The following is a 12,461-nucleotide window of genomic DNA, read 5'->3' on the forward strand; positions in this document are numbered from 1 at the left end:
ACCAGTAACGTATGGGTGTGTATTTCTCGACCCGGAATGGAACATACTTGTTGGGGGCAATTAATGTTGCAAGAGACGGTCTGATTCGGTGCACCAGAATGTTGGCCAAGAGCTTGTGATCTACATTAAGCAGGGTAATAGGGCGCCAATCTTCTGGTCGCGTGGACATTTGGTCTTTCTTGGGGACTAGTGTTATACGGCCTCTGTGGAAAGAGGTTGGAAGGGTAATATCACGGGAACACTTACGAATGACCAGTGACATAAATGGACCAATGATAGGCCAGAACTGCACATAAATCTCTGCAGGGAGTCCATCAGGCCCTGGGGCCAACGGGTTGATGAGTTATGGGTTGATGAGTTATGTGCGACTCTGAGACAAAGCGCCTTCGGCGCCGCGTTTACTTCATATATGACAAAGGCATCCTGTTGGGCTGTTAACCCTCTGAATAGCCCGGGACGGCTTTTAGCTATCTCATAGTAGAGTACCAAGTACTCTAAATCGTTAATCACTTTTTCTAAACACACATGTTTCTGTTTAGTGACGGCTTACTGCTCACCCATGGTTGAGTACCAAGTACTCGAAATCGTTAAACAATTTTTATAAACACATTCGCCGATATATGAGCAATGTCTTGAGAACTAAAAGTGCAACTGTCTTCTGTGTATGTATGCTTCTTTCAGAAATGAAATTCTCTCAAACACATTCGCCGATTGTTTTCATTTTGATTTGGGACGGCTCACTGCTTTCCCATAGTAGAATGCGAAGTGTTCTAAATCGCTAAACACTTTTTCAAGCACACTTGCCTGCTCATAACCAGGCTCAACACTTATCTGCAACCTTGTCGCGAGTATAACATCACACGAATCAAAAATTGTTCTCTAATTTGAGATGGAAACTATTACAAAAGAGGAGTAGCCGACGCCAGGGATTGATACAAACCTTTCCCTCCTTATATACTTTTCATGAAAAAAAAAGCAGTAACCGACGCATTGATTTATTTCAGATAGTATATAAACAACGACATGGTAACGAAAAAGATAAAATAGAGCCACCACGTTCGGTCGGTAGTCAAACACGCCACCGGACGACGGCTACTGCAACAGGTGTACGCTTGAGATGGGTAACTATAAATGCAAGGGTTGGTGATGCAGAAGTTTACGGGAGATGCAACCAGCAATACAGAACGAATACGCCTGTCAATTGGACACAACCACTATTATGCATCTTTGGAATGGGCAGCGCAAAAAAACGAGGACCCGAGAAGAAGTATATAGAACACCCAGTTCAACTTGTCAAAATTCTTGAACAAGACAGATTGTTATATTTCATTAATATTTTTTTACTTAAGAAAGTTACATTAGGCATGGATCGATGAAAAATAAGAGACATTGCAACCCGTAATAACGGGATATGTTGGCGGCAGCAATTGAGAAAAATAATGGAGTTTTCGACGACTGGTGAAGATATAGCATGTATGGTTTTCTATTCGCTTGCACGAGTACATTGACGTTGCGGCATTTGTTCAGACTTTTCTCGTGTTTAGGTTTCCATTGGGTCAACGTATAATACGATTTTGAAATAGCACACTCTCACACCTTGCCTCATTCCTGACCTAAACGAAAGCTTCTTATCTAACGAGATGCGGGGTAGTTGACCTTTCGCCCCAACGCTATCCTACTAAATGACCGGCCATCCACCGGCACGCCGACAGATAAGAGACAACAGCGAAAACTTGGAGCTTGATCGCCGGCTGTATACACTGATTGCAGCCGCTGTAACTTTGCGACTCTTTTGCTCGGTCTTCCGACACCGACATCCACCTCGAGTGACGGGGATGGCATTCCTACCCATTTGACGCCTTGTTTCTAATGCATCAGCATTGGGAGGTGCAAGTAAGAAAAAAAAAGTGCCACCATATTCACGAAGTAAATGATGATGAGTGGGCGAAGCTCCGGAGGTAAACCTGGTAAACCATGAATCTTCCATACATTTTGCCCACTCGATATTATTACAACCCTCCTCCTAGCGTACGTCGCCGCACTAAATCGAACGATTGCTTTCCACCAATGACACGTGCCATATGTGACATCATTCCTATTTTGTAACGTCTTGCATCTTTTCATCATCAGCTACAAGTACCGCCATCTAGTGAACACTGCAAGAACTGAATGAGAGGTGGCTACATACAGGGGACGCACAGCCCACGCTTTAAAAAGCTTCGCCCCTAAAAAAGAAAGAACATTACTTGAAGAGTACAAAAACTGGGCCAGGAAAGAGAAGACACATACGACGCTTTCTTGTGTCCTAACCTGCTGCTCTATAGCTCTGCTACTTTGTATTCAAAAACAGCGCCCTACGTTTCCCTTCCTTGGTCCTGTCTTTTGCGCTGTTATTTCCTTGCACAGAAGAAAGGAAGTTTGAAAGTTGGAAGAGTAAAAAAGAGAGAGTGGTGGTGGGGGGTGAGGGGGGCGTTACTAAAGTGGAAAACAAGATGTATGAGTTAGTGCGAAGCCGAGGGTTTGCGACCACTTGCCCGGCTTTATTCATCCGAATAACACAAGGTGGGTTGGCTAGTCTGAAATAGATCCTGGTGCGACGTAGTGTGATAGACCTCCGCAATATAATCGACACCTAGGAGTTGCTTAGCGCGCTCCTAAATCCAAAGGTCGTGGGCGTTTTTGCAATACGCTCCCATCAGAACGTGGCTGTAATGACTGTAAATCGAACCAATGTCCTCGAGCATAGAAATGTGACACCTTAATTGCTAAGCTATACCACGGCGGGTCGATGGCTATTGTTACTTGCCAAGGTAGTTTGATGTGATCTAATTAAGGGTAATTAGCAGTAACGCTAACGCATTTCTCTCGCATAGGAACACATTGCCTCCTATATATAAGCCACCGGACTGCATTTCACGCGTCACACCTCACAATGTAGAATCGATCGCGGCTCGCTCAACCCAGCTCAATCACACGTCCAGGTTCCGAGAACAGTTCCGCGTAGCACCCGGTGACAGTCGCTCTATACGTGGTGCGCCAATGCCCCATGCACGCGTGTATATGTTCGGTTCAGAAATAGCACTGAAGAGTGCAAGAGAGCACCTTAACTTCAAATATCTGCGAAGGCGTTTTCCTGTTTTCTTTTCAGTCACTGTGATTTACACGAAAACAAAGTTCGCGCAAAAGCTACTCGGACCGGAGACGAACATGACGCAATTTCGTAAAACAACGGAGCCGCAAGAGCCCTCCCAGCGACAATGAAAGAAAAAAAAGATACAAGTGACGAGGAACGAACTAAAAACGTATACAAGTTAAGATGACACATGTGCGCATGCGCGTGTGTGTTCGCGGTTACTTTCCAGCCCGGGAAATACCCTTCCGGCCTGTATGTGCCTTGCCGACCCACCATGCAGGTCGCAGGAAGGATCGACCTTGAGAAGCGTACAAGGTTGCGCTGTAACTAGGCGCCTCGCATCGGCTTCCTTTTGGCTTATACACGGTGCCGCAGCACCAGCTATACGTCGGAACACCGAGTCACACGTATTCGTCCCCCCGAATGGAAGTCAGCGATGGGGACTTTATTTGCACTCTGCGCACTAATGTGCAAGTGCCATGCTAATCAGCCTTGCATCATTCCACAACAATACGCTTCGATAAACCCTTCGTGAAGAACGTTCATTGATCCGATACGATGACGGTAATGATGAGTAAGGCCCGGTGATATTCGAGAGTGTACTGCGACGTTCACGTGGTGTGTTTTCGCGTAATAGCGCGATGTGCAGATCAGCTGCGTAGCCTGAAATTTTTTTCGAAGGCAGAGGTGGGTAGCTTCACCATATTTTATGTTTGTTCGTGCGTGCGTCCATATGTGTGCAAGCGAAAATGAAATATTTCGCTAGGAGATGGGGTATGAACACATGCTGTGGCGGTGCCCCTCGTTACGCAGTGGTGAAGCCATCACGCCGTCCAAATTGGAGGTCGCTATTACACTTCGTACTCAACGAATGGCTATAGACCATCTAACAGACCCGCGACGCAGAATAAAGACTATAGCTCTTTTTGTTACGACGTGGGCGTGGCCGGAGACGTGCTATAGCGCGTTCCGAGAAACCAAAATGAAGCTTTTTCAATCTATCGATCGATTTACGCCATGTTTGTGGTGGCACTAGCCATGCTGTCATCCCTAAAACGTAGTAGCAGTTCTCGCACAGTAATTTATCTTATCTTCTGGTTGCACAAAATTGGGAGCTCATATCGGAGCTACGACTTAAGCACTTGGCACGTTCCAATGGCTCGTGTCTTCATTTGACCATACCGACGCATTTGACAATGACTAAATTCTTCTCCGTCTAGCTGAATTCCGAACACTGCCCACGCGAGTATGTCTGTGCGCCTGCTCAACTGTTCACACACTGGTCAAATATGTGAACGTAATAATAGACCATATTGCAAAGTTGAAAATTTTGTTGAAGCGCACATAAAAAAAATCAGACGGACAGAAGAAGTTGAGAAGGACAACGCTTGCTCTCACAACTGAAGATTTATTAGTCAGAAAAAATTTTCAAGTATGAACCTAATCCAACTGCCCCAACTTGCCATCTTGTTGAGACCGTATTGATATCTAGGGAGCAGTATGAGCGCTTGAAGATATTGATCTGAGTACACCATAGCGATCAGGCCCTTGGCTACACAAGGACGTAGGAACCTATGGATGCGAGCTAGTTGGCACTCCGTAATTATTCAATGCGAAGCGTGAAAACTTCTGCTTTTTCGCCTGTTTCCTTTTTAATTCCTTGAGATGAGCCAGGCTAAGAAAACTCGTTGGAAACTGTTGCAAACCAGCCGCAACTATTGCATCACCCCCCAAATATACTATATATATATATATATATATATATATATATATATATATATATATATATATATATATATATATATATATATATATATATATATATATATATATACTCATGTCAGAAAATTGAGAAGCGCCCACGAACATCAACCGGGCCTGGCTGTCCTCTTAGGCCTAGAGTTCTAAATAAACGAGTTTCTGCGACGTATGCAACCAAAACCTTTTTTTTTTAAATTTTGCTTACCCAACAGTGAAAATTTTACAGCATGTTTCATCGCTCGTAGTGTACGACACGCGTTTATTAACACTTCTTGTATCGCGTCTGCAATGAAACTTCGCACTTTGAAGATATCAAGCTCAACCAGCTCGATAGTCTAAATATTTAGTAGCATCACTGGAAGAAGGTTCTGCGAATGAAAACCTTAATCTTTACTTTGACTGCAGTGCCTGATAAGGACGAACAAGCAATCACAACAGCAGCAACAGACGCGTGCATGCACTAATCGACGGGCTCTTACCAAGAGTGGCTTGAGCGTGAGGGCCAGTGGCGAGGCCAGACCGAAGCACCATCTCGCCGTCTTGGAGCCCTCGCGAGGGGCCACGGGAAGGTCGTTGCGGAACCTGGACGAGCGGTCGGGCGGCTCGCTCGGTATCACGACCGCGCGCAGGACTCCCAGACGCCGGCACGAACGCATCTTCTGGCACGACCGCTTGATCCGCCGAAGGCGGTTGACGTCGGCCATTCAACGTGAGGCCGAACGCGAAGGACAGTCAACCGGCTCGCCGATTGTTGCAACAACGAGCTGTCAACAGTAGCACTTCCCACGTCCAGCACTACCACACGTCCGTAGACGAGCAAGGACGACAGCACCAAAGAAGAACCGTGCACCACTACCGGTCCTGGCAAGAGCGCACCGACAGGTGTGCACCGGCGCGGCGTAAGTGTATATATCCAGCAGCAGGCGCACCCTATACACAGGTACAACAATCACTGTGTCACCGCTAGACTCACTCGAAACGACGATCCAACCGGTCCGTAACGGCCACAGAAGATGTCACGGCACGAATAATGACCAACGATGCGCGCGCCAGCGCACCCTGAAGAACACGTTCATCCAAGCGCGCGACGACCGTTCGTCTGGACGACGCAGACGATACGACCAGCATGCACGATGGCCGGCCGGCGTCACGAGGCCACGTCGCGAAGACGTCACTAGGAGGAGAGGTCGTCTCAGCCGCGATTGAGTAATAAGGGGAGTACAACGCGGGACACACGTGCCGCGGCGGGCGAGTGTGGGGAGTAAAATAATGAAACGAAAAGAGACGACGTCGAGTAGGGTGCTTGTGTATACAGCAGAGTATACGCGCGCCGGACAGGCAAGCTACCGTGCAATGAGCAGGGGAGTGAATATACGTCGTTTCGCTCTCCTCGACGGCGTGATGCGAACACGACGAATATGGCTAATGAGGAGTATCGGAAGAATATTGGGTAAGTTATTCTGTGCTCACGTTTAACGGTCTTCACGGAACCTCACTAGTGTACCTGCGCTGCCTGAAATAAGGCTAGTTATCGTGCCCAAAAGTTGGTTAGTTGCCTTTGTTTCCTGAACCTAAAAGAGTATATAAAATGAAACAGAACGTTAGAGCTTTTTACCACTCTTTAGAGTGGTACAGAGCTCTTCAGCGTAGCGGTGTAGCTGTTGGTATTGCTCTTTCAAGCGTGTCCTGCGCATGACGCGCAAGAGAGAGAGAAGAGAGAGAGCTATAGCAGAGATACAGGCCGGCGACCACCGTGCGAACGCTGCCGTTTATCCAGATTGCGTGTTTGGTGACCTTCAAATTCTAATGACACGACGTCATCGCTGCCAAGAACCTAATCGCTGTTTTTCCACACCAAGGGATCGAATGCCACATGAAAGGACGGCTTGTTATCGGCCATGCACGCCGATATGAACATAGCGTTAGCATGAGCAATCTTCGTGATTGACATTTTTATGGGCGGAGCTCGTTATGGTGTGGCTTGTGTGTACCTCGTTGTAGTGCGTAACCACCGGTGGCACATACCCGACAGAGCGGTCCTTAGAATGTCCGCTGGGTGGCGGCACATGGATATGATGAATACGTGATGAAAATATGTGAGATGGCGATACTTGAAATGTTCACTAGAAAGATGGACGGACATACTGATGGACGCAATGACGGACTGCCATAAAGAGGGGCGGGCGAACGGACGGATGGACAGACAGAGGGACGGTCACATTAACGGAAGGACGGATACACGGACGGCCCCACTGTCGGACGCAAGTAAGAACGAATGGACGGACGAAAGCACGGACGGACTGACGAACGCTTCGTCCTACCAATCATCATTCACTCCGTGGATATGCTGAGTTAGGATTGGGGTGATGGATGTAGTCCCGATGGTTCAGATGATCACGACGACACGTTGAAGGACTGGACTGCTTGCTCACTTCCTGGCAAACTTCAGTTTATTTACACACTGACACTTATTTACAATCAAAGGCCAGGGTGGCCACTAAACCAACCAACCGCACAGTAAGCACTGGGCTGTATTAATATTAACGTCGACGTTACTTGCCGAGCCCTTCGTATACTCCACACATGGACACCAACTTCTTGATGTAGTATCAACCTTGGATCATAGTCTGCGCTAAGCACGACCTCTGTCCCCGCTTCCCCATCTCGTCCTTGAGCACCAAGCTCCTCCTCTCTTCATTTCTCCTCATTAAATACCTCCAGTCTCCTCTGAGACAGGCTCGTGGGACGAAACCCTATACTCGACGCTCCACCAATGGAGCCAACAGCTGCCCTTTCCTCAGAGATGGGTCTCCGCCTCTGCGTTCCCACACTTTGCTATCCTCCGAGCATCGGCTAAGAAGAACTCCGTCATTTCAACGACGTACAGTTTAAATGATACTTTCGTGCGACAACAAGCCTGTCTAGACGGCCGGTCGGCTGTCTGGCGTTAGTTGACATAATTCTGCCGTATATCCACGCGTATTGTTACAGCATGGCGCCACATTATCTTGTCGGGAGCCGCGTCGCGACAGCGACCACTTATTTCTCAGTATGGCTCACCGCTATCGCTGTGCGGGTGACTCCGCAGCACAAGGTGCGGTGAACAAAGGCTCACGGGGTTCGACGACAAAGACGCGTTCCGAGGAGCGTCTGGGCAGCCTCTATTCATTAACTTCCCTTTTCGTCGGGCGCGGTCTACCAACTGGCCATCCTTCGCATGCCCTAAACATAACTTGCTGTTTTTTTTTTAAAAATCACTATGCATTCAAAGTACACTGATCGCTAGCGTGATTCACGTTTCCAATGCGTAATTAAAAAAAGCATTGATACTGCTCGAACATAATTTAGTGATGAAGCATGCAGACTCGAGTACACGGGTTCGATCCCCGATCCCGAGAAGAGGCATCAACAAAGAAGAAAAAGAATACGTAGATTTCGCCCTCAAGCCGTCTTGTGAGCTCTAGGGTCCCTGGAAGTTTTTAATTATGTAGTATAATCATATCCTGGTTTACCCTTAACAATTATTATTCGTTATTTACTAATTGCACCCCAAGCCAAAAAAATACAAATGCAGCAACAGGTGCGGGAAGGTCCCGAAAGCGGAACAACCAAAAGTGTGCCAGAAATTTGCAAGCTCCCTATCGGAGAATAGTCCAATAACACGAAGGCATTATTTTTAAATATATCGCTTTTCCGCGATGCGCAAGCATGCACGTTAAAACGTCGCACGCCCATGGCTGTGTCCATGTATATACATTAATTTTCGTTTCCACCCACAATTGACCAACGAACAAATAAAGCATGTATTGCGTAAAGAGAAGAACAATTAAAAAGGCGACAAATAATATATCGATAAGCAAGAAACTTCCGAGTTGGTCATTTGTGCCACTTCGTCGGTGTTCATTTAGCGTGGTACAGGAAAGAAGGAACAGTGTCGTAAGAGAATCAAGCTACGAAGAAAAATGAAGAAACAATCAGTGGTCACGGTAATGAAGGACATCCGCGTAATGATGATATCAGAGTACATGGGCAGCTGGCGCAATGTCTCGTGCCGACCTTGCTTTCGTTTCCGGAAAGTTCTTCCTTTTCAGTCGTTTTCATCCTTTCCCATTGTGCGCCACACCTATAAGTGCACGCTTGAGTGTATATATATATTCGTCACTCGCGCAATCTTCTCCTGAATGATTCGTGCGCACGAGAAAGCAGGGCCATTTACCCGTGATCCTCGAATACCAATTTCCACCTGCCAATTACCGACACGTGGACGACAGACGTTTATTCTTAAATACAAATGCACACAGCATCACAGATGACGTCATCTGCAATGACGTCATAGCGACACTGCACTTCAACGAAGACTAATTAGATAGATAGATAGATAGATAGATAGATAGATAGATAGATAGATAGATAGATAGATTTATTTATTTATTTTATTTATTGATACTGCAGTCTCGAACAGAGACTATAGCAGGTGTGAGACAGAGGTACAGAGTATTCTGAAAGGGCAAAATAATATACACGCAGAAAATGCATAACGCGGACAATATATTGGATACAGTTAAAGCAACACAAATAGTGATGCGAAACAAAATTCGAAATAATTAGTGAAATGCCAAGTAGGGTATATAGAATATACAGAGGATACATCGCTTGAAAAAAAGATTCCGTTCAACTGATAATCGAATTTTACTAGTGACACACAAAAAGGAACAAATGCAACAAAAGATATAATCAATGGTACTAAAGAACTACTCTAAGCATTTTTCAAACAATGAAAGTGATTCTTGTGTTACAATGTTATTAGTTAGGTTGTTCCAATCAGCAATAGTTCTACAGAAGAAAGAGTATTTAAAGCAATTATTTCGTGGAAATAAAGGAGCTATCATTAAAGAGTGTCTTTGCCTGGTAGCATAACCCTCAGAAAAAGTGATAATGTGGGAGGTATCTATGCTGTAATGTCCTTCATAGATAGATAGATAGATAGATAGATAGATAGATAGATAGATAGATAGATAGATAGATAGATAGATAGATAGATAGATAGATAGATAGATAGATAGATAGATAGATAGATAGATAGATAGATAGATAGATAGATAGATAGATAGATAGATAGATAGATAGATAGATAGATAGATAGATAGATAGATAGATAGATAGATAGATAGATAGATAGATATGCGTCAATAGTGTCTGCAAGACCGGGCAATCAATAAAGTTTTTCCATCCATCCAGAGTACTACTGTACAAGTCACAAGGTGCACGGAAGCAAATTTTGGGAGTGGGTTTTTCTGTTATGGAAACGTTTAGCGCATAAGCCTCTAACGTTTTAAACAAGTATACGTGCACGGTTGCAGCACAGTGACTGATAGTGGCATTAAGAAGCAGCCTTCAAGTGCCGCAGGGTTGCAGCGTGACACTGCCATGTTAGAGTAAACGCTTGGCCGTGAGAGGCGCCTTCGCGAGTGACCTATTATAGTAAAGACGAGACAAGTTAAGGCACGATCGTGCACGCAAGCGTAGAAGTGCAGACCAACGCGGAACCTATTGTATTGTAATATAAAGAGGTAATTAGTGGAATTACCTGAGAAAAAGGGAGAGCAGATAGCGAATATAAGGATCCCAGTACGACCAAGTTGAGACACAGAGGCACATTTTGTCTCAAAGCTGTATAATTGACAAAAAAAAAGAAGTGCAATAGTTAATCAATATGTATGTTGATTTAAGGTGATAAAATTAAATGTTTGTGTCTCAAGGTCATGTAAGGTTCAAAACAAAACGCGTGAGCGCGCGAGCTGCGCGTCTGCTTTGTCAGTTTCGTCCTTGTGACGTTCACCAGATAAAAAAAAAAAGCTGATAGCAAAGCGGGTAGATCACCCGGTCAGTGCTGTTCCGTGAATGTAATTTTCCCTGTTTCAGGGAATTTTTAGCCATCATTTCGATTGTAAGAAAAAAAGGGAATCCGCGATATTTCAGGAAATTTGATTTGATATGTGGGGTTTAACGTCCCAAAACCACCACATAATTATGAGAGACGCCGTAGTGGAGGGCTCCGGAAATTTTGACCACCTGGGGTTCTTTAACGTGCACCCAAATCTGAGCACACGGGCCTACATCATTTCCGGCTCCATCGGAAATGCAGCCGCCGGAGCCGGGATTCGATCCCGCGACCTGCGGGTCAGCAGCCGAGTACCTTAGCCACTAGAAAACCACGGCGGGGCTATTTCAGAAAATTTATTAAATGGTGAATTCGCCTAATATGACAAAACATAGCAGTCACAATACTCTTCCGTAGTAGTCACAGCGATTTTTAAATTGATTGAGGATACATTTTAGTGATGAAGTATAGGACACAAAAGGCACCATCGCACACATATAAAAATGAGGCAAACGGAAATGCCATAGGTACGTGCGCGTCATATTATGAAAACGTGCTAGTGTGTTTTGCGCGCTACTTGATCAATTTCTGAAATCGATGCATCCGCATTCATTACTACAATTGCGCAGGGCTTAGATTTTTTCTTCGAAGTATGGAGGAATAAATTTCCGAAATAGGCTGTTTTTCGTGTCTCGAAATGGCAATTATTTGGCCTATACATCATTTCGCCTGGTACGGCTGACCGAGAGGACATGGGTTTGACTCTGGGTTCATCAGCATCAACGAAACTTTTTCTTCTAGTTTTTGTTCATGCGTGCTTTACCTACGTGAACTGAGTGGCCGAAATGGCGTCAGTTTAAGGCTTGGTGGACCCCGGCATATACGATTGTGCGTTTAAAAATAACGACTCGGTGAATGCTTGAAAGTTTTTTTTTTAAATGGGGAAATTCTAGTTGGAGCTTGTGTTGATATGCTTTTGAACATTCCGCTTATGTGCTGAACCTTATCTTAAACTGCATCTACTAATATATAGGCACGTGCACCCGTTTGGCGTTTAACGGCCAAGAATGCGTCAAAGCATACAGTATTGTTTATGCTACTTCGCAGAGAGAGAATCCGACTTTATTTTCATGGTCAAGATGTTTGCGAGTGCGTATACCACGCGCCCGCCTAAAGTTCCTAGAGATTGTGTGAGTACATGGGTTGTGAATAAAGTGGGCGATGATATGTCATTGGAAGTGGACGTGAAAGATTGTGGTGATTGAAGTATGCACTCAATCTAATAGAGCGTGAACTGGAGGAGCAATTACACGGCACAGCTGGCGTATGCTGAATTGACTGAAGTACTAACTTGGAAGTGCCTCCCCTTCATGGTGCCACGCCACTACATAGCGCATGGTATAAGAAATCGCATGACATGTAAAATCGCAATCGCATGACGCGAGCCGCTGATAGGAAAGTCGCAGCTTTGCCGCAAAGGCGAAGCAATGAATGCGATAGCCACCAATCTGAAGGTCACGCGAAGAATGCAAGCAGATTGAAATGTGCCCCGCCTTTCTCACGCACAAATGACGCACGAAACGTAATCACTGGTACTTGTGAACGCGAAGAACTTATTACGAACGGTGCAGAACCTGCAACACTTGCATAGCCGCTGGATATCTAGCTATGTCTCGAGAAGTTTTC

The 12,461-nt window shown here is 45.4% G+C and overlaps 1 protein-coding gene across 3 annotated transcripts in view; it reads right to left on the minus strand.

The window, feature by feature from the left end:
* Sarm (sterile alpha and armadillo motif) overlaps positions 1-12,461 on the minus strand; it is a 264,254-nt gene that overhangs the window by 148,553 nt on the left and 103,240 nt on the right. Inside the window, exon 1 of one of the 3 annotated variants that reach the window (XM_037425191.2) lies at positions 5,374-5,974. The exons of the other annotated variants lie outside the window; for them this stretch is intronic. Within the exon in view, the coding sequence (XP_037281088.2) occupies positions 5,374-5,598 (225 nt within the window). The 5' untranslated portion in view covers positions 5,599-5,974. Of the gene's footprint in view, positions 1-5,373; positions 5,975-12,461 lie in introns of those variants that run through there. 3 annotated transcript variants of the gene reach the window in all.

Source organism: Rhipicephalus microplus, chromosome 3 (genome assembly GCF_043290135.1).
Source record: "Rhipicephalus microplus isolate Deutch F79 chromosome 3, USDA_Rmic, whole genome shotgun sequence".
Classification (NCBI taxonomy): Eukaryota; Metazoa; Arthropoda; class Arachnida; order Ixodida; family Ixodidae; genus Rhipicephalus; species Rhipicephalus microplus.